This window comes from Petromyzon marinus, chromosome 1, assembly GCF_048934315.1.
Source record: "Petromyzon marinus isolate PM22_M1 ecotype Great Lakes invasive population chromosome 1, UKy_Petmar_22M1.pri1.0, whole genome shotgun sequence".
Lineage (NCBI taxonomy): Eukaryota > Metazoa > Chordata > Hyperoartia > Petromyzontiformes > Petromyzontidae > Petromyzon > Petromyzon marinus.
In genome coordinates, this window is record NC_133667.1 from 10,874,682 (window position 1) to 10,896,744 (window position 22,063).

The 22,063-nt window shown below is 48.3% G+C and overlaps 1 protein-coding gene across 1 annotated transcript in view; it reads right to left on the bottom strand.

The window, feature by feature from the left end:
* Positions 1-2,285: 2,285 nt before the first annotated feature.
* LOC116942284 (transitional endoplasmic reticulum ATPase-like) overlaps positions 2,286-22,063 on the bottom strand; it is a 35,065-nt gene continuing 15,287 nt past the window's right edge. Inside the window, exons 10-17 of the mRNA XM_032953994.2 lie at positions 21,785-21,897; positions 20,303-20,467; positions 19,521-19,643; positions 15,292-15,504; positions 13,935-14,113; positions 11,264-11,393; positions 8,909-9,067; positions 2,286-8,076 (exon numbers count right to left, since the gene is read on the bottom strand). Of these exons, the coding sequence (XP_032809885.2) occupies positions 7,792-8,076; positions 8,909-9,067; positions 11,264-11,393; positions 13,935-14,113; positions 15,292-15,504; positions 19,521-19,643; positions 20,303-20,467; positions 21,785-21,897 (1,367 nt within the window). The 3' untranslated portion in view covers positions 2,286-7,791. The remainder of the gene's footprint in view (positions 8,077-8,908; positions 9,068-11,263; positions 11,394-13,934; positions 14,114-15,291; positions 15,505-19,520; positions 19,644-20,302; positions 20,468-21,784; positions 21,898-22,063) is intronic.

The window sequence follows — 22,063 nt, forward strand, 5'->3', positions numbered from 1 at the left end:
TCAAGGACTGCACACTGATGTACCCCCCCTGGTGAGACATTGCTTAACCAACACATACTTCACCTGGAATGGAACTTTCTACAAAATGAGGGCACCCCAATGGGCTCCCCCCTATCTCCGGTTGTAGCCAACGTATTCATGGAAAAAATTGAAACTGACGCCATCCAGACTGCCACTCTACGCCCGACCTTATGGAAGAGGTACGTGGATGACACCTTTGTCATCTGGCCACATGGCCAGCCTGCTCTAGACCAATTCCGCGACCACATCAATTCTATACACCCAGCCATCAGATTTACCATGGAGGTCGAAAAAGATGGCAAACTACCCTTTTTGGATGTCTTAATTAAAAGGAGACATGATGGTTCAATGAGCCACTCTGTCTACAGGAAAGCCACCCATACAGAGGCTTACTTGAAACCGGATTCCCACCACCATCCATCCCAGAAGAACTCCCTCATCAAGACTCTATACCATAGAGCCCAATGCATTTCCGACCAGGAACACATTACCAGTGAACTCAAGCACGTACACCAGGCTCTCAGGGCTAATGGTTACTCCGACTACACAATCCGCAAAGCCATCACTCCAGTCATGAAGAAGGATTCTCTTGTGGAGCGACTCAAAACCATCACCTTACCCTACATTGCAGGGGTCACTAAAAAGATCTCCAAAATCCTGAATAAACACAAGATCCAGGTCCGATTCAACACAATACATAAAATCCGTGATCTAGTTCCATCTGTAAAAGATGCTGTTCCAGACATACAGTACCCGGGCGTTTACAAACTAAAGTGCCTCTGTGGTAGTAGCTACATTGGAGAAACCAAACGACATATCTCGGACCGCATCCGTGAACATAAAGCAGACTTGAAACACGGTAGGACGAACTCCTCTGCCGTGGCAGATCACTGTTATAATTCAGTGGACTCACATGACATTGACTTCTCCAAGACGGAGGTTCTTTGCAAACCAACCGGCTACCATGAGAGATTCGTTCATGAGGCCATTCACATATACAAGCACAGAGACAATTTCAACCGAGAAGATGGATTCTGGCTTAGTAACCATTGGAAAGATGTTTTAAACCATTTCTGTTCTTAATTAATTGTATTTTACGATGACCTTCAGACCGCAGCTCTTTCACCAGCATTGACTCTTAATACCTCTCACACCACGGTTAATGGTATGGTTTACAACATGGAGTATAATAGCGCCTCACAGCTGTCTCTCTCCCCCTCCTCTGTTCTGACCTTGGATGAACTTGTCCGTCTGAACGGGGCCCGTAGCTATCCGTGTTGCTAAAGTTGAGGGTAAGAATCCACCCATTTTTTCGCCTTATAGCATTGTGATATATAACGACTTATTGTTGGTAGCTTAGCTGATTGGAGAATAGAGTTTATTGATAACATTAAGGTAATTTATATTTGTTTTTTTATTGGTTCACTATATAGTATTCATTATACATTGTATTGTATACCCAGTTACTGTGAATAGCTCAGATGTGTAGACCTTGACTTCAACATAGCCATTTCTGTGACCAGTCACTAGCTAATCACTCAGTTATTTCAATGCTAAATTCGCCTAGTTATTTCAATGCTAAATTCTCCTGTTTGATTTGTACTAGGTGCCTCGGTGAATGTGTATGCTCTGACTTTAAACATAGCTATTTCTGTGACCAGTTACAAGCTAATCACTCAGCTATTTCAATGCTAAATTCTATGCTAATTCCTTTGTCAAGGGGTGCCTCTGCGGATGTGTATGCTTTAACTTTAACATAGCCATTTCTGACCAGTCACAAGCTAATCACTCGGCCATTTCAATGCTAAATTATATGCTAATTCCTTTGTCAAGGCGCTTTGTTTCTTCTGACACAGCTTAAAGGTCGTGATCTGAACGTGGCTTTTTTTCACTCCAGCGCTGCCCTACCAGTCTCGTCCCTTCACCTGATGAAGGCCGCTTGTGTTGTGGCCGAAACGTCGTGAGATTATTGTGTTATTTTATTTGATCAATTTATTATTTTATTCTCATTCTACGTGACTTTACCGAAATAACCAAAGAAGAAGAGCTATATAGCTAAGTGGGCCTTACCTGGTAAAAATTAAAAAAAAGTTTACTTTATAGTTTAGGACGTATTGTCTTAACCATGCTTTTTTGCCAATGCCGGATACTAAAAGGGTGAAAAAAACAACCGCTAATTTTTCACTTGGCTCCCAGCTATGTCACCCAGGTTCCAAAACATGCCACAGAAAACACTCAAAAAAATAGCCGGTCACAGAGAAGGGTCGATAACATTTTTGTTTTATTTTGGCAGATGAGCGCAACGTACGAATCGTATATACCTATACAACTTCAAGAAAGCGCACACCAACGGACATCTGAACAAGGATGTAACCAACTAGATCAAAGGGGCCAGTGCAAAAATAACCACGTAAAATTAAGTTGTCTTAAGCTACGTGCCGCGAAGGCCTCTCTCTAAATAAAGTTCGGCTTACATTGACCTCGCAACAGCCTGTTTTGCTAAGCAAAAACTGGTTAGAAATCATCGCAATAACTTATCCAACACCGTCACCTTTGTGAAAGCATTAACTTTGTTTTGCCAGCGTTCTTTGAGTTACGGCGAGGCTATGTTGTCAGCAGAGGGCAGTGCTCCACACCATCAACCTTCACCCCCACACACACCTGACCAGCGTGCGTGGTGACACGTGGTCAAAGAACCAACAACCCAAACCTCAAAAGGCTGCACTTGGGTACACCACAGTGAAGCGAATTGAAAATAGGCAAGAGCGGCACGGTCGAGGGCTAGCAGCTCCCGTTAACTTAAAATTGCAAAAGCATTTTTTTAAAGCGTTGAAAACATGCGGTCCAAGTGCATAATGTAACGGTGCAAAGTGGCAGTGCTCCACAGGCAGTGGAAGGGAAATGGAGAGATTGTGAGCGGCGGTTGTGAACGATGGACCTATTATATATCAGGACGAGTTTGACAATACCTTGGGGTTGCTAAAGCAGAGAACACATTGTCCCAGCAATAATCAGTAGACATTGACTTTCCACACCACCATGTGAACTGTGCTTTCTATTCTGTATTCATACTTGTCGCACTTCCCCCCCCCCCCGCACCCCACGAGTAGCACGGTTGGCTACGTACGGTGCGAAAGAAGTTCAGCATGTACGTACTAACGTGAGTGCGGCAATCGGAGGTGCTCGTATGCAATTCGGGGTTTAGATTTGGATGCGATTCCAGCTCGAGATGATTTCGGAATTCACGCTTAAAACGAATGTGGGAATCGCATCAGATTCAGTGCGGGAATTCTTTACGGCTTTGGGAGGGGGTGGGGGGTTGCGGGGGGGGGGGTCGTAAGGTTAGGGAATAAGAAGCGGCTTTAGCTTCACCCAAACGTGAAAAATACAAATGCCAATGCAGTTGTTGATAGAGTCCGATCACCATACCTGTCGACCCATACGGTTTATAACTCCGTATTCTTGAACAGGGAAATTGAGTTTTCAGGTCCATACGGCGTACAGCCGTTTCAATGCGGGCAAAACAATGTGTCTATTTGTGTTTCTCCATTGTGATGGGACTTTGTAGGATAAACATTGAGATTTATAAGGGGCATGGGGTGACCAATAAGGTCTAAATTGATCTGTAATAAGGCAGGAAATGATAAGGGATTGACAGGTATGGATCGCATATGCTGGTGAAAAACTATGCGGAAAGGACTCCTCATATCCGCAACCCTCTTATCCGTGACGCCTATTGGGGTGCGTGGTCGGACCATTCGCAAATCATCCAGCGAATTCGCACTTTCATAGAAAAAGCAGACAGAGAGTGTAAAAAAGCATTCCTGCTATCAGGAATGTCACAGACGGGTCACAGATAAAAGCGTTATTGTGGATACCGAAATAAAAACCTCCACTTCCTTATCCAATGTGAAAATGGGGATGTCAAAAGTTATAAACTGATGCGATACATTGCGACCAAAAACAAAAAGCGCTGAACTTAACACTAAAACTGAACAATAAATTATATTATCAATATTACCACCACAAATAAAAACGCTACACCACATGTAAACACAGGCCACAGGAACGGACGGGATCCCACGGATTAGCCATTGGGTTGAAAGATACGCGCGTGCAGAAGAGAAACGGGAGGCAGAGAAAGAGTGGCTCGTGTAGAAACACTGAAAATACGCGGTGATCCGTGCGCGTGTGTGTGTGTATATATATCTATACCACTGTGATTTCTGGTCAACCGAAGAGCAGAAATGTTTCTCTTCCAATCATGATCAAGATGGGTTAAAAAAAAACATTGCATCATGTTAATGGTAGCAACAACTGTGATTGGAGGTGACCAGATTTCGAGCCCAAACGATTGGCCTCATAATGACCGTCTCACTTTCCTCTCAACATGTGACTGCAAGATGCGGAGCCACCGCTTTTACGATATTCAGAGTGTTCCAAGATCGTGTTAAGTATTTTGAATTGCCGTGTTAGAGGCATCGCAATCAGGTATTTTGAGGGCTGTTTTATCAAATGGATAGATTCTATTGAAAACCAAAAAGTTTTCATCGCTTGTGTGTGTGTTCTTGTGTACAATTTCTTCTGCTGTCTATATTAAGAGCCCCATCGTAGCAATGTGTTTCCGCAGAAAATAAACTCAAACACGCAACGCGAAAAAATTAACATACTCCGCTATGCAAAATTTACTTACCATTGAATTTAACAACAAAAAAGGTTTCAATGTTTGCTACATCCCAGGCGTAAACCCCGACAAAAGGGGCATTGGTTGCCCGTGGCCGAAAAAACTCAAATGGCGCGATGCACAACATTAACGGGACGTTGAAAGAAACCGAAATATTCTCGTAGGGGTTGAATAATAACTGAATAAGCTTTGGAACGACGTTACTCGCGCAAAAAAAATTATTCACGTCCCACCGACCTGAGGGACACAGTTTTTGCATTTTCCCTTTTGCAGCGAACATCAGCTTCATTGGCGACTCAAGATGTTTATTTGTGCGTGTACAGTGAGGGAAAAAAGTATTTGATCCCCTGCTGATTTTGTACGTTTGCCCACTGACAAAGAAATTATCAGTCTATAATTTTAATGGTAGGTTTATTTGAACAGTGATAGACAGAATAACAAGAAAATCCAGAAAAACGCATGTTATAAATTGATTTGCATTTTAATGAGGGAAATAAGTATTTGTCCACAGAAGCAATCAATCAATCAGATTCCAAACTCTCCACCATGGCCAAGACCAAAGAGCTCTCCAAGGATGTCAGGGACAAGATTGTAGACCTATACAAGGCTGGAATGGGCTACAAGACCATTGCCAAGCAGCTTGGTGAGAAGGTGACAACAGTTGGTGTGATTATTCGCAAATGGAAGAAACACAAAAGAACTGTCAATCTCCCTCGGCCTGGGGCTCCATGCAAGATCTCACCTCGTGGAGTTGCAATGATTATGAGAATGGTGAGGAATCAGCCCATAACTACACGGGATGATCTTGTCAATGATCTCAAGGCAGCTGAGACCATAGTCACCAAGAAAACAATTGGTAACACACTACGCCGTGAAGGACTGAAATCCTGCAGCGCCTGCAAGGTCCCCCTGATCAAGAAAGCACATATATGTGCCCGTCTGGCGTTTGCCATTGAACAGCTGATTCAGAGGACAACTGGGTGAAAGTGTTGTGGTCAGATGAGATCAAAATGGAGCTCTTTGGCATCAACTCAACTCGCCGTGTATGGAGGAGGAGGAATGCTGCCTATGACCCCAAGAACACCATCCCCACCGTCAAACATGGAGGTGGAAACATTATGCTTTGGGGGTGTTTTTCTGCTAAGGGGACAGGACAACTTCACCGCATCAAAGGGACGATGGACTGGGCCATGTACTGTCAAATCTTGGGTGAGAACCTCCTTCCCTCAGCCAGGGCATTGAAAATGGGTCGTGGATGGGTATTCCAGCATGACAATGACCCAAAACACACGGCCAAGGCAACAAAAAAGTGGCTCAAGAAGAAGCACATTAAGGTCCTGGAGTGGCCTAGCCAGTCTCCAGACCTTAATCCCATAGAAAATCTGTGGAGGGAGCTGAAGGTTCGAGTTGCCAAACGTCAGCCTCGAAACCTTAATGACTTGGAGTGGGACAAAATCCCTCCTGAGATGTGTGCAAACCTGGTGGCCAACTACAAGAAACGTCTGACCTCTGTGATTGCCAACAAGGGTTTTGCCACCAAGTATTAAGTCATGTTTTGCAGAGGGGTCAAATACTTATTTCCCTCATTAAAATGCAAATCAATTCATAACATTTTTGACATGCGTTTTTCAGGATTTTGTTGTTATTCTGTCTATCACTGTTCAAATAAACCTACCATTAAAATAATAGACTGATCATTTCTTTGTCAGTGGGCAAACGTATAAAATCAGAAGGGGATCAAATACTTTTTTCCCTCACTGTATATCAGCACGTTCTGACACCTTTCCTGCCACGCTATTTCTCATCACATCTCATCAACCCGGGGATCAGTAATAAGATCGATGACAACCAATCATCGAAATAAAACACATCACCTGTCAGAATTACTGACGGAGGGCCAATTCCTTGCATCTCTAATATGCTGGCGCATGCCGTTGTAAATCACAGCATCCCGTCGATAGCCGGAGGGGGTCACTACTTTCCTGGCGGAGGCTCACCTTAATAGTTGTTGTGTACGACAACCGCACGCCGTAGCGTGCCCTCTGCAGGCCGTCTTCGCGAGCATCATTGTGGTCGTCCCCCGGGTTGGAAGCGCATCCGTCATCAATTTAACGACGTATCGATTCGTCGGCCGAATGAGATTCTTGCGCTCAGGTCGAGAGATGAGGGCACCGAGGCGCGAGAGCGACGATCGATTCTTTCCGATTTGTACAAATCATAAGCTGCGCACATGATATGCAAATGCTATATTTAGGCTAACGGCGGAAATTAAAACTACACGAACAAGACGGAAATAAAGATGAGAAACACGAGAGAGGCGATAAAACGCGCTGCGGAAACGAATCGATTCTCGTAAGCCGAACAAATCGATGGGAGGCCGGGTGGGGGTTGGGGGGGGGGGGACTTCGTGACGTCTGTCGCGCGCGATGAAACGCGCGGTCGGTGGACTTCCATTCCACATCGTGGCCAAGGGACATCTTAATCGTCGTCATCGTCGTCGTCATCCCAGTGTGTGCCCATCGTATGTTACACCGCGCACATCATTGGACACACTCTAGAGCAGGGGTGGAGGAACCTTGCCCTTACCGAGTGCCTGATTAGAATTTCAGACACCACTGGCAGCCACACGTTAACACACACACACACACAAGGATCCGGTCACCTTCTGTCGATGCAAGAAGCCCGTCCAGTGAAAGAATTGACTTGGCCCAGTAAAAATCAGAAAGTGTTTGCCAGGATGAAAGTGATTCCCCCCCCCCCCTCCAGTACCCGATCAGAGCGGCCAACATGCCTGCAGTGCAGGATTAGCGTTGTTTGCGGGCCGTTTCGCGTGTGCTGCGGCCATTGCGACATCAACATAAAGATATGGGGGGAGGGGGCGGTGGTCCGGGCACTGCCCACCGGCCGTAGGTACCCCTCAACCCGATCGATAGCGAGAGGGCATCGTAGTAATCGTCGTCCTCGTGTTGGGCCGCCGTGTGCCCGTACGCTACCCCGTCACGTCTGCCTCCGGAGGTCAACGTCGTCGAGCAATCTGTCCCGTCGTGCGCCGCACTACCGCTGCTGTCGCTGCTGCTGCGCCATCTCTAGCTGTAGAGGTCGTCGTCGCCATCGTCCTGGTACATGCCGCCGCTGCCGCCGCCGCCGCCGCCACCGCCACCGCCACCACCGGCGCCGCCCTGGCCTCCGCCGGGGCCGCCCTGGCCGCCGGGAAAGCGGAAGCTGCCGAATCCGCGGCTCTGCTGCAGCGTCTGCGCGAACATCTCGTACTTGCGGATGTCGTTGTCGGAGACGGAGCGGCGGGCAAAGCGCATCGCCTCCTCGAAATGGTCGCGGCGGATCTCGGGCACGGGGTCCTCGTCCTCCACGTCCTGGCGATTCAAAAACGAAATTCGCATTAGATCAATCGAATTTTCACGTAAACGGGTTGGGGAAAAAAACATGCGCAAGCGTGGGCCACAGTGTTCCTGCATTATTCGCGAGCTTGTCATCCGCGATTTTGGCTACGCGCGAATCGCTTCTGGAATTCTACACGAATGCATCGAGAGAGAGGGTGAGAAAGAAGGAAAGTGATGAGAGATAAAGTGACGAGATATAAAAGTGACATTTATTATTTACGGATTTATTTCAGGCAATTCATTAAAAAGATAGCTTTCCGTAAGCCAATATCATTATCCGCGATATTTGCTATTCACGAGCATCTCCGGAACATATCCATCGCGGACAATGAGGGAAAAAATGTACGTGACATTTTCCAACTTGCGTTTGTTTACGGAACGGCTTTCGTTAGCAGTGCAGACGCGACGGGTAGCAAAAACATGATCGTGTACAGAAATTATTTTTCAATCTGAATTTAAAAGTGCATAACTCCAGTGGCTTCCTAATATGGGAAGAGCGTTCCAGACGGCCGCAAAAGCGCATCCGAAAGCGCGCGATGCGGTGACCGTCTTTGTTCGATGACTGAGCCAAAAGCCATCGGCTGCGAGGACGACCGGAGTTCACGTGACGATGGGTTATCGGTGGTTCATTTGTCCGAATTGTTACACGCGTCACATTAAATTATTTCGCGACGCAACGCGGACAAGCGGATTGCACCACACAGCTGAAACGAGAGGTGGCGTGGGTGCGTCGATCCGTGCTTCGATCGGTGTCGATGGGTGCGTTACGACCCCACGCGCGGACGTCTCCCCCCGCCCCTCTCACCATGGCAGCGTCCGGGTTGCCCTGCCGCTCACGCTCGCGCCGCATCTCGGCCTCGATGCTCTCGCGAATGGCGAGCTTGCACGCGCGCTGGCAGATCTCCATGAGGTCGGCGCCCGAGAAGCCGTTGGTAGTCTTGGAGAGGTAGCCGATGTCCACGTCCTGCGTCGGGCGCGTGAGCGCGTGCGAGAGCAAGTTGGGGAAGTGGGGGGTTACACATGAGGTCGTGGAAATACTATAAACTACTTAAAACTATTTTTATTTTTCCAGGTAAGGCTCACCGAGCTATTTAGCTCCTTTTTAGAAGCGACCTGGCTATCGCGAATGATCGATCAATGCAGTGGCTTATCGCCTGTAAATTTATAACGGCACCCAAATACTCTGTGGACGCACGTCGATTCTGAAATGTGGAGGGATAAACCGGAGGGCCTGGAGAAAAATCCACGCGACCACAGGGAGAGAGACACTCCAGATATACAGGTGTCAGGGTCGGGCTCGAAACCACGACCCTTTGCATACCAGGCGAGGTAGTTAACATCTCGCCACCGTGGCACCCCCCTTTACACGAGCACAAATGCACGCGGGTAGGTACGAACACACACACACACACACGCGCGGGTAGGAACACACACACAGGTTGGTGTGAGTGCACATGAGCGCGTGGGATATACACAGGTATCAGAACACGGAGAAAGGAACATGGAAACGCATGTTCATACGTATGAACATACACACAGCGGCTAGGTACGAACAAAGACAAAGAACCCCCATATAGCCTTAACAGGCTGTTGGGGCAAGTGCTGTTAGCGAGTAGCACCTTGAAGGCCGGCATAGCACACAAGGGGGTGGGTGCCCAGCACCACGCCCGGCCGCCTTTGTCTCCCAAGTGGCGATGTTTACACACCGCACCAGTTACTCATTTGAGACCGAGTCGACCTCGGGGAGGCCCATGACCGGTTTAGATAATCGTCACTGCCGTTGGCCGCGAGGACAATCGAACCCGTATTACCGGGTTTCTTAGCGCAAGCGCGTTAACCGCTACACTACACCTGGGTAGGTGCAAGCACAAGGGGATACAACAACAGCAGCTGCCATTCGCCACTAAGCTGTGGTGACTTCACCACGGCGCTGTAATACGATAAAAGCTGACGTGAAATAAAAGTGGACACTTGGGAGAGTGGGCGTCTTTGCCCATCCATAGTGTCATGGTGTCACACGATCCAAAACATCGATTCTGCCCCCCAAAACATCGATTCCGCCCCCAAAAACATCGATTCCTTACCTTTTTAAAACATACGCAACAATATCTAAACGGCCACAATAATGCGGTTACTGTCCGTGAAGTTTACCTTTTAAACATACACGAGAATAAAATGAACATCAAATAAACCAAAAAAGCTGCTCAAGAGCAAGGGCGGTGTAGCGACGTGATGTGGCGTTGTGGGAGACTGTAATTAACTTGTCTTCAGTTAAATTCTACGGGCAAATCATTGAGCAGATCCGCGAACGTTTAATCAATGGCAACGATTAATTTGTGGATCGAGAAGGTCATGTCAAGGTCAAGTAGCATGCCCCCTTTTTTCCCCTTGCTTTGATTGGCGAGTGTCCGCTTTTATTCCAGTCAGCTTTTATATTCCAGCGCCTGTGCCAGGTCAGATGCAATTTGAGGCCACGTGGAAGTGGCGAAGGCTCGCTGACAGGAGGTTACGGGACAGACCCAGGTGCCATAGGTTTACTGACTGGCACATGCACTAACTGTGCCCCCTACTGTTGCAACATGGGAGATACACACAGGTACGAACACAGTTACGAACACACACGCTGGCACGAACACATTTGGTTATCATGCCTCAAATCGTATACTTACGGCTTACTCTAATTATAGGCAAGGCACGTAAACAATACAAACGAGGTAGTAACGAACGAGACGAAACAATTTGCTCCACAATTGTATGGCGACTACCAGATCATGAAAATCCACCAAATAGGAAGGGGGAATCAAGGGGCGTGGGTGGAGGGGACATGTATGTATGTATGTTGAACTTCTTTCGCACCGTACGTAGCGCAACCACGTTAATCGGAGGTGCGGGGGACTGACAAACTAAACAAAAAGAGCAGTTTTTAAGTAAAAGAGTTTTCAATCTAGGTTAAAACGTTGAAAGGATTCCAGTGGATTCCTAATATCGGAAGGAAGAGCATTCCAAATGGCCACAGAAGCGCATTTGAGAGTGCGCGATGAGGTGACCGTCTTCGTTCGATGGCTAGCCAAAAGCCGCTGCTGCGAGGATGACCGGAGTTCACGTGATGATGGTTCATATTCCTTGACGTGGATGAATGACTGCATTCCTGACGGGTTACCTTTGCGATGGGCGACTTGCGCAGGTTGGCCTTGAGGATGGCGGTGCGAGACTTTTCGTCTGGCAAGGGGATGTAGATCAACTGATCCAAGCGTCCCGGGCGCAGGATGGCGGGGTCGATGATGTCGGGCCTGTGAACGTGAACACAGCCACAGCGCTGCTCGGTCAACATTAACCCTGCCTGAAGCCATGGGGAGTTCTCCAGGCCACCGGTCCCCCCAAACCTCTGCGCCATGGACCACTTCCTATCCCGCAAGGATCGTGAAAAGCAGTGCACGGAACGTGGCGAGATGTTAACTGCCTCGCCTGGTATGCAGGAGGTCGTGGGTTCCATCCTGACCCTGACGCTTGCTGTATATTTGGACTTTGCTTGATCTCCCCGTGGTCGCGTGGATTTTTCTCCGGGCCCTTTGGTTTTTCCCTCCACATTTAGGAACGTGCGTTTAGGGTATTTGGCTGCTATAAATTTCCACATAAGCCAATTCGTTTAGCTATCATTATTGATAGCCAGGTCGCTTCTGAAAAAAGCTCTATACCTCAGTGGGCCTTACCTGGTAAAATAAAACATAGTTCATAGATACCACGCAAGATTTACAAGGAACACAGAATTTTTTGCGAATTCTACGATTTAAAGCATTTATAATTTTACGTAATTAGAGGTATACATTGTTGCTGCATGGTGGTCTGTGACATTTTGCTGAGGGCTGATAGTGGGCAGCAAGGTCCAAAAAGGTTTTAAGTTCAAATGTATTATGTTTAAAGCAGGTGAGAACTCAGGAGACCAGAATGAGTCTCATTTGCAAGAGTGACACCTGGGCAACACTGCTTTAGGCTGTTGCAGGGATCAAGTCTAGAAGACCCATCCCGGCACAAAGCAGGCATCTACAGGGTGATCTATTTATAGATACCCCTCTAAAATAATAATGATATGACAGGGAAAACAACATCTAATATACCAAAGCCTCTACGTGTCTCCCAACCTCAATGCACGGATGGAATCCTTTACCTCTCACCAAGATATGGAGCCGTCACTTTTACACTTTTCAGTAGACTTTTTTTAAAAAAATTTTGCTGTGGTTTTCACACCTGATGATGATTGCTTGTGTTGCAGTCGAAACGTCGTGAGAATGTTATTGTTTTATATTTTTATTATTTTATTGTTTCCCTTCTACGTGACTTTACCGAAAGAACTAAGAATATGAATCCCTGCAGTCACGAAAGCTTTAAATCAAAATTTCAGTAGACTGTTAAGAAGAAAGTTAGAGGGTCATTATTAGGAGATGGCCCGGTGGCTTATGAGACTTTAAAAAATGCCTGCTTCTTAAGCCAGTACGGCTGAGATGCTGGGTTCAAATTTGGGCCCAGGACATCTGTGGTTTAACTAGGTTTTCCAGTATTGCGACCCGATGTTCTCAACCCAGTAGAGACAAAAATAGATGGACAGACTTCTCTCTTTTTGGGTCTATAGACACTTATAGACAGAAGAGTCTCTGACTGGGTCTCAAGGCAACAATGGATAAGAGACTGTAGTCTCCAAAAGGCAGTCTCTCGATAATAGAGGGGCAGATTACAGGTTCTTAAATGTAGACTAAACTCACCTAATTTTATTTTACCAGGAAGGGTCCACTGAGCAATATAGTTCTTTTTTCAGAAGCGACCTGGCCACAAATTACAGCTCATCATGTGGAAAATTATTGCAGCCAAATTCTCTAAAAACGTACGTTTCCAAGTGTGGAAGGAAAAACCGGAGGAACCCGGATAAAAATCTACACGACCCAGGGGAGAACGTGTAAACTCCAAATATACATGGAGTCGGGATCAAACGCACCGCCTCCTTCATACCAGCCGAGGGAGTTAACATCTGTCCGCCACGGTGCCTCCATCGTGTATAATAGGTTGAATTCATCAAGGCACATGAATGCGATCACATCTCAAGATGCTGCAAAGAAACAATGGGCAGATAAATTTTGCAGATAGGGATGGCCAGTCATGGGCAGAAGAAAAAAGGATGGTCATGAGCCTATACTTGAAAAGGGGCACGCGGACAGCACTGATGGATGGGGTAAAGGAAGTTCCAGACTATGGGAGCAGCAGAGGAGAATGAGCGAACCTCCCTCTGATCATAGGTTGACACGGGGTTTCGACAGACTCACGGGTGTCTATACCCAATAATGGACTGGCGGGCTGGTCTCTGTGTCTCTGGATAATGATAAACTGAGAGACCAACCTCTGACACGTATATAATATGTACAAACTTTATACTCTTTGGTTCTTTCGGTAAAGTCACGTAGGTATAAAATAAAATAAATCACGACGTTTCGGGCGCACAACAAGCGTCTCACCTGATGACGGGACGCCTGTGTTGCGCCCGAAACGTCGTGATTTAATTTATTTTACACCTACGTGACTTAACCGAAAGAACCAAAGAGTATGGATTCCTGCAGTCACGAAAGCTTCAAATCAAGAATGTGCAAACTTCTTTCGCACTGTAGGCAGCCAACCGTGCTAATCGGAGGTGTGGGAAAGAGACACGGTCTCTTGACAGTGATAGGCTGACGGATCAACCTCCGTGTCTCTCGGCAATAGAGCCAATGCTGCTCGGTCTCTTGAGGGGGGACAACCCCCAACCCCCACGGCACGAGCGACCGACAGACCCGGTTGGCGCTTCTCACCGGTTGGTGGCCCCGATGATGAAGACGTTCTTGTTGACGCCCATGCCGTCCATCTCGGTGAGGATCTGGTTGATGACGCGGTCGGCCGCTCCGCCACCGTCCCCGACGCCGCCTCCGCGCGCCTTCGCGATCGAGTCGAGCTCGTCGAGGAAGAGGACCGTGGGCGACGCCTGACGCGCCTGCTCGCGCACGCACGCGTACGTACGCACACGCATGGGACTCAAACTCGGGTCGACGGGTCCACGGCCACGCTCGCGCAAAGATCTACCCACGTAGCACTGTTGGAGCAAGCGCTGCTGTTGAGCGCGGTGACATACCACGCAAACAGCTCCCATCGCAAGGCATGGGGTAGGCAGGCCTTCGTCACTCAATGGATTGTCAAAGCGCTCCGAGTTATTAGTCACAATACAACAGGCCATTATCCATCCATCACATGTCCGCCCTGACCAATTAACCACCAATGCCCAGTACAGCAATTGTGCAGCATGGTGTAATGGTCATGTTCTATAGATGTTCACACAACCTGTCCTTTTCACAGGCATTAATGTTTTCTCAATCGCATGTGCATATTCTAAGCACAATAAAGCACTGTCACGCATTCGAAAACGGTTTGCACATTCCATTTTAATACGTAGGTTTTTTCGCGACCAATATTATTCGTAATAAAGGTTTTTGGGTTCGATCGCGACACATTTATACTTACGCGATCTAACCCAAAAAACTTTATTATGCACATTACATTTGTCCAGTACCCTACAGAGGTTCACGTATCTGACCTAATTCACATGTGCGCCCTCACCCCAGTCCCCAGCGAGTCGGGACGCGCGAGGCTTTACCGTAGTTACGCGATGACCCGAGGACAGGGGTCGGCAACCTGCGGCTCCTGGGCGACATGCGGCTCTTTAACCATTTCCCGTTCCGTTGATGTACACGTACGTCATCAGCAAAGAATCGAAAGTAAAAGGCCGTAGCGGGAGGGCGTGTGGCACATTTTGGCGCCAGCCATCATAGAGTGCGCGGTCGTGTCGCTACGGTTCTCTGCGAAGAGAACGTTTCTAAAAACAGCGGTGCTCCGCCTCCTCTAAATAAAATTAATGCTGAACCGCTTGCGCGTTCCGAGATTCAAGAGCGAATGGGACAGCCACCCTGCAACATTCAGACGTCTCAGAACGGGAGAGGGGTCAAGCACTGCGTCGTGACGTTATTTATTCAGGACCACCGTCTCCTATCCATCGCGTGCATTGGCGGCTCTTGAAATAGAAACTTTTTTTCACCGGATTTGAAACAAAAAAACACCTCTTCTTGTTATTTTGGTTGCGACCACCCCTGGGCTTAGAGGGGGGGAGGGGGGGCCCACCTTGTCGAAGACGTCGCGCACGTTGGCCTCCGACTCGCCGAACCACATGGTGAGCAGCTCGGGCCCCTTGATGGAGATGAAGTTGGCCTGGCACTCGTTGGCGATGGCCTTGGCCAGCAGCGTCTTGCCGCAGCCCGGCGGGCCGTAGAACAGCACGCCCTTGGAGGGCGTCATGCCGAACTTGAGGAACTTCTCCGGGTGCTCCACGGGGTACTGGTGGGGAAAGGTGGGGGGGGGGGGGGAAGTTGAGGGGTGAGAGTTGAGAGGCACGTGGTGAGGATGCCAAGAAGGGACGGTGGCTGCGAATGACAGCGGAGGGTGTGAGAGGCAAAGTCCTGAGCGCAGAGGGTAAGGGGAGCTGTAATAATTCGCCCCATCCGACGATTCAAATAAACTGTCACCCGTAAACAGAAACGCGCGTGCACGCAGTCACACGCATTTACAAAATAAAGATCCCCCGTAAAGTCGACCTCGGGGAGGCTGGTTCAGATATTTGTTATTGATGATGACAAAGAGCGGGATTCGAATTCGGCCCACCGAGTTCGGAGCCGAAGCTCGCTAACCCACTGCACTACCGCTGCCCGTGCGTACAGTTACAAAGACCAGACAAATATGCCCGATATCGCCTTCGACAGTCTGTTGGGGCAAGTGTTGTTAAGAGAGCGCCTTTGAAGGTCAACATGGCGCACCAGGAGGGTGGGTGGCCACCAATACCACCGCCTGCCGACCTTCGTCTCACCAGTGCCGGTCTGATTCCACACTGCACCAGGTACTCGTCTAACGCCGAGTCACCCAAGGGGAGGGCCCGGGACCGGTTAAAAAGTTCACTTCTGTTATTTGATCAAGGTGCCATCTGCCACTGGTCGCGCGTGGCCGTTTTTTTTTGTTTCCACCGCGGCATCGTGCTGCACCCTAGGGAGGTCGTTGTGTGCAACGACCTCCTACAGGCAAGAGAAGACGCCTGCTCAGTGACTGCACAAAGCTCAACCATTGTTTTTATTTTGTACCAGGTCAAGGCCCACTGAGCTGCATAGCTCTTTCAGAATAAACGTGGCCACGAATGATAGCACGACGAAGTGTCTTATCACGTGGGAATGTATGGCAGCCAAATACTCTAAACTGCAGCTCAGGATACCAGACTGTGCTTGAAATCGATTCATCGCTAAGTATCACAACTATTTCGGGTCTGTGGTATCAAGTCCTTGTTGCATTTTTAGTCGTGCATGTACATTTAATTATTTACACGCTCTTATTTAAATCTGTCTGTTGTTGTATCCTCAAATCTTGCAACTCAATTTTAACCCACTTCCCAATGTGGTATCGACTGCAAACTTGGTATACATATGTCATACTGATGACAATACTATATTCTATTATAAAAAAATATATATTTTTAAAAACATTTTTTACATGTTATGTTTCGGCTTGGGGCTAATTGTCCACGCTCAACTGACGTCCCTTACAGTGAGGGAAAAAAGTATTGATCCCCTGCTGATTTTGTACGTTTGCCCACTGACAAAGAAATGAATCAGTCTAAAATTTTAATGGTAGGTTTATTTGAACAGTGAGAAACAGAATAACAATAAAATCCTGAAAAACGCATGTCAGAATTTTTATAAATTGATTTGCATTTTAATGAGGGAAATAAGTATTTGATCCCTCTGCAAAACATGACTTAGTACTTGGTGGAAAAACCCTTGTTGGCAATCGCAGAGGTCAGACGTTTCTTGTAGTTGGCCACCAGGCTTGTTCACATCTCAGGAGGGATTTTGTCCCACTCCTCTTTGCAGATCTTCTCCAAGTCATTAAGGTTTCGAGGCTGACGTTTGGCAACTCGAACCTTTAGCTCCCTCCACAGATTTTTTTATGGGATTAAGGTCTGGAGACTGGCTAGGCCACTCCAGGACCTTAATGTGCTTCTTCTTGAGCCACTCCTTTGTTGCCTTGGCCGTGTGTTTTGGGTCATTGTCATGCTGGAATACCCATCCATGAACCATTTTCAATGCCCTGGCTGAGGGAAGGAGGTTCTCACCCAAGATTTGACGGTACATGGCCCCGTCCATCGTCCCTTTGATGCGGTGAAGTTGTCCTGTCCCCTTAGCAGAAAAACACCCCCAAAGCATAATGTTTCCACCTCCATGTTTGACGGTGGGGATGGTGTTCTTGGGGTCATAGGCAGCATTCCTCCTCCTCTATACACGGCGAGTTGAGTTGATGCCAAAGAGCTCCATTTTGATCTCATCTGACCACAACACTTTCACCCAGTTGTCCTCTGAATCATTCAGCTGTTCAATAGCAAACGCCAGACAGGCATGTATATGTGCTTTCTTGAGCAGGGGGACCTTGCGGGCGCTGCAGGATTTCAGTCCTTCACGGCGTAGTGTGTTACCAATCGTTTTCTTGGTGAGTATGGTCCAGCTGCCTTGAAATCATTGACAAGATCATCCCGTGTAGTTCTGGGCTGATTCCTCACCGTTCTCATGATCATTGCAACTCCACGAGGTGAGATCTTGCATGGAGCCCCAGGCCGAGGGAGATTGACAGTTCTTTTGTGTTTCTTCCATTTGCGAATAATCGCACCAACTGTTGTCACCTTCTCACCAAGCTGCTTGGCAATGGTCTTGTAGCCCATTCCAGCCTTCTATAGGTCTACAATCTTGTGCCTGACATCCTTGGAGAGCTCTTTGGTCTTGACCATGGTGGAGAGTTTGGAATCCGATTGATTGATTGCTTCTGTGGACAAATACTTATTTCCCTCATTAAAATGCAAATTAATTTATAACATGCGTTTTTCTGGATTTTCTTGTTATTCTGTCTATCACTGTTCAAATAAACCTACCATTAAATTTATAGACTGATAATTTCTTTGTCAGTGGGCAAACGTACAAAATCAGCAGGGGATCAAATACTTTTTTCCCTCACTGTACGTTATGACAAGCTTCGAGGCCACTTCCTGGAGTCGTGGAGTTCTACCATTACTCGTATGGTACATTTCATTAAAGCGTGTTTTAAAAAAAGTATTTTTAAATATTACTTATTGATATTGGATTGTTTTATGTGGATTGTTTTTTGATGAATACCAATACCTTTGTAACGGTATTATCTGTTGTACTGAACACCAATTGCATATTAACGGCTGATATTCTGGCTTTAAATAAATAAAAGGCTTGCTTGTATTAAAGTCATGTTCCCGTGTGTGGTTTACCAGTGCATGCAACGATATTAAACGAATCTGGTTTAAATAGGTTACTGTAATCATTTAAATCAAACCCTAGACAATGAAACATCAACATAATTGACAGATACCAAGTAGAATGACAGCTACCTTCAAAAAGACAAAAATCCCTCGTATAGCGTTAACAGACTGTTGGGGCAAGTGCTGTTAACGAACACCTATGAAGGCCGGCGCGGCACACAAGGGGGTGGGTGACCAGCACCACGCCCGGCCACCTTTGTCTCCCCAGTGGCGATGTTTAAAGACTACACCAGGTACTCATTTGAGGCCGAGTCGACCTCGGCGAGGCCCAGGACCGGTTCAGATAATGGTCACCGATGCTGCTACGCCATCATTCCACACGCATTTACACACACAAGACACACCCGCAGGAGAACACACATACACAACTTCGCAGATGCACGTGTAACGGTGTTATTGGGCCAAGATGCGCCGTTCCCATGCAGTTGCCGGCAATACCGGCCACAGGCCAATAGGGGGCAACAGAGGGACTGAGCCCCAGTGCTGGGAGACTATGGGCCATCGGGCCCAACTGTTACCGTATGGAACGGTATGTAAAAGGGGCAGATCCCAGACCCCAGGAGGGGGGCTGGGGGATGACATCACCCCCAGATCCTTCTCGAAGGTTCGAGAAGGAAGGTGTGGCCGGGGCGGAGCGAGCCACGGCTCTCTATAAAAGCCGGACCTCTGAACGCTCCCAGCAGTCGTCGTCCAGCTGAAGACAAGAAGCCTCCTGGAGACTGAAGAGCCCCAAGGGCAGTGCCACACCCCTGCCAAGGGTCGGCTCTAAGCTTATATACCAGTGAAATTTCAAGCTTCACTCACGGAGGACTCGTAGATTAGCCAGTGAGAGGCGTATTAGACTGGGGAGTAACCTCCACAGTGTATTGGGTGCGAGGGGCCGTTACCCCTCTCTGTTAAGTTTAACTTTTAAATAAAACTGTGTTGCCTCAGAGAAGTTCCCTTCTAGTTTTTCAACCCACTACACACGCACCTGCACCAGCTCCTGCAGCTCCCTCTTGACGCTCTCCAAGCCACCGATGTCCTCCCATGTCACGTTGGGCACCTCCACCACCATCTCGCGCAATGCTGACGGGTTGCTCTGGGCCAGGGCCCACTGACACATACAAAGACAAAGATACCCCGTGTAGCCTTATTAGACTGTTGGGGCAAGTGCTGCGAACGAGTAACACCTATGAAAGCTGGCACGGTACACGAGGGGGTGGGTGGCCAGCACCACGCCCGACCGCCTTTGTCTCCCTAGTGGCGATGTTTACACATCGCACGAGGTACGTATTTGAGGCTGAGTCGACCTAGGGGAGGCCCAGGAACAGTTCAGATAATTATCACTGGTGTTGGCCGTGAGCGGGAATCGAACTCTGGGTCACCAGGTTTGTAATGCAACACCCTAACTGCTACTCTATCATTCCCCACCCACCAACACACAAACGCATACTATAAATCACGAACAATTCTTATTTACCAGGTTAGGCCCCCTTGAGCTATGCAGCTCTTTTTAATAAGTGACCTGGTCAAAAATGATAGCTGGGATCAAGTGGCTTACGTGGAAATTTACAGCAGCCAAGTACTCTAAAGCGAATGTTTCTCAATGTGGAGGGAAAAACCAGAGGACCCGGGGAAAAAATCCACGCGACCACGGGGAGAACACGCAAACTCTTAAATATACAGCAGGCATCGTCAGGGTCGGGATCGAACCCACGACCTCCTGTAGGCCAGGCGAGGCAGTTAACATCCCGCCACCACGCACACACTCACCCGGAAGTCGTCCATGGTGACGGCGAGGGAGTTCATGATCTCGGCGTCGATGGTTTCGTCGTCCAGGTCGATGACGTCCATCTTCTTGCGGATCGCCTGCAGCGCGGCCTCTGAGCACAGCGCCGCCAGGTCGGCGCCCACGTGGCCGTGCGTCTGGTTCGCGATCTGCCCGTCGTCCACATCAAAGGGGGCGGGGGAAACCAGAGGTTGACCGTAACGAGAGGGGTTTTTTTTTTTACGTCGGGTTAGTTCGCGCAAACATTAAATGTGCCGTTAAACCCGCCACCGCCCGGCACAGCCAATTACTCAGGTTTGTTACGTAAAACAAAACCTGCCCAATTTGTTACTAGTTCAGCATACCGGTGTGACGGAGTGTAAACCCACAACATTGCCAATTCGATGAGGCTGATTGGAATTGCCGGCATAACATCGTACTCGAATTGTAAATGTCGCAGGTTTACTCTCCAACACACCGGTGTGCTGCACTAGTAACGTAATTGGCACGTTTTGTTTACGTGACAAACCTTACTAATTGGCTGTGTCGGGTGGCGGTGGGTTTTACCGACGCATTTATATTCACGCAAACCAGCCCAAGAAACCTTCATTATAGATCATGTCGGTTGCGAAGGCTGATGTGTTAAACAGAGGTGACCGACCGGGTGTTAGTATGTTGAACATCTTTCGCACCTTGCATAGCCAATCGTGCTAAATCGCAGGTGCAGCGTGGCTCAGGGTGGCAATAAAACTGTCAAGAGCGCCTGCGTCGGATACACAACGAGGTCCTGGGTTCAAACTCTGGGTGTCGGCACCCCCTAACTAAACCCCATATCCACACGTCCCTGCATCTCCAAGATTGGCACGGTTGGCTACGTGCAGTGCGAAAGAAGTTCAACATACATACAAACAAACTGTAGCGAGTCAACAGTCTTTGGCCGAAATTTGAGGGAAGATAAATCGGTGGCGACCGGGTGATCAAATCAGGTGTCGGGTGCCCCATTATGCAAATCAATTAGAGGTGTAGCAATTCACCACCCCACCCCCGCCAATTCAGTGAATTGTCACTGTTAAAGGTCGCGGTTTGATTCGACAATAAATTCCCTGTTTAAGAATCGAGAATGTAGCAGTCTCCAGCAGATGCAGGGGTCACATGAACCCATTAACTAGAACATACACATGAACTGAAAAACACTGATTCCTACATACATACATATGGTTCATGTATCATGAGCTTAATCAATGCAAAACAATGAAATCAATGCATTGTTAAACCACGACAAATCGTGCTTGCACAAGGCGAAACTGTTCAATTCAAGCTCACGGCGGGAACAAAAGTGCACCGACGAGACGGTTAAAACACAAGGCCTAAAAAAGTATCGATGCTGGAATCGGACCGCGACCCCCCGAATTGTGATGAGTAAAATAGAATCGCCGGTCGAGTGACCACCACAGAAAGCTTGCGCCTCTGCACACCCCAGCGCTCACCTGCTCGAGGTCCACGTCTACCGACAGCTTCATGTTCTTGGTGTGGATCTGCAAGATCTCCAGTCGCCCCGTCGAGTCCGGGATGCCGATGTCGACCTCTCGGTCAAAGCGGCCTGGTCACAGCGGTGGCACACGGGGTGGGGTGGGGGGGGGGGGGGGGGGGGGGCAGGTGAGAGGACGTGGGTGCGGGGGGACACGAACGCGTGGAGACTAGGAGACACGAGGCACACACACACACACACGCACGCACGCACGCACGCGTGTGCGCAGCGCAGGACA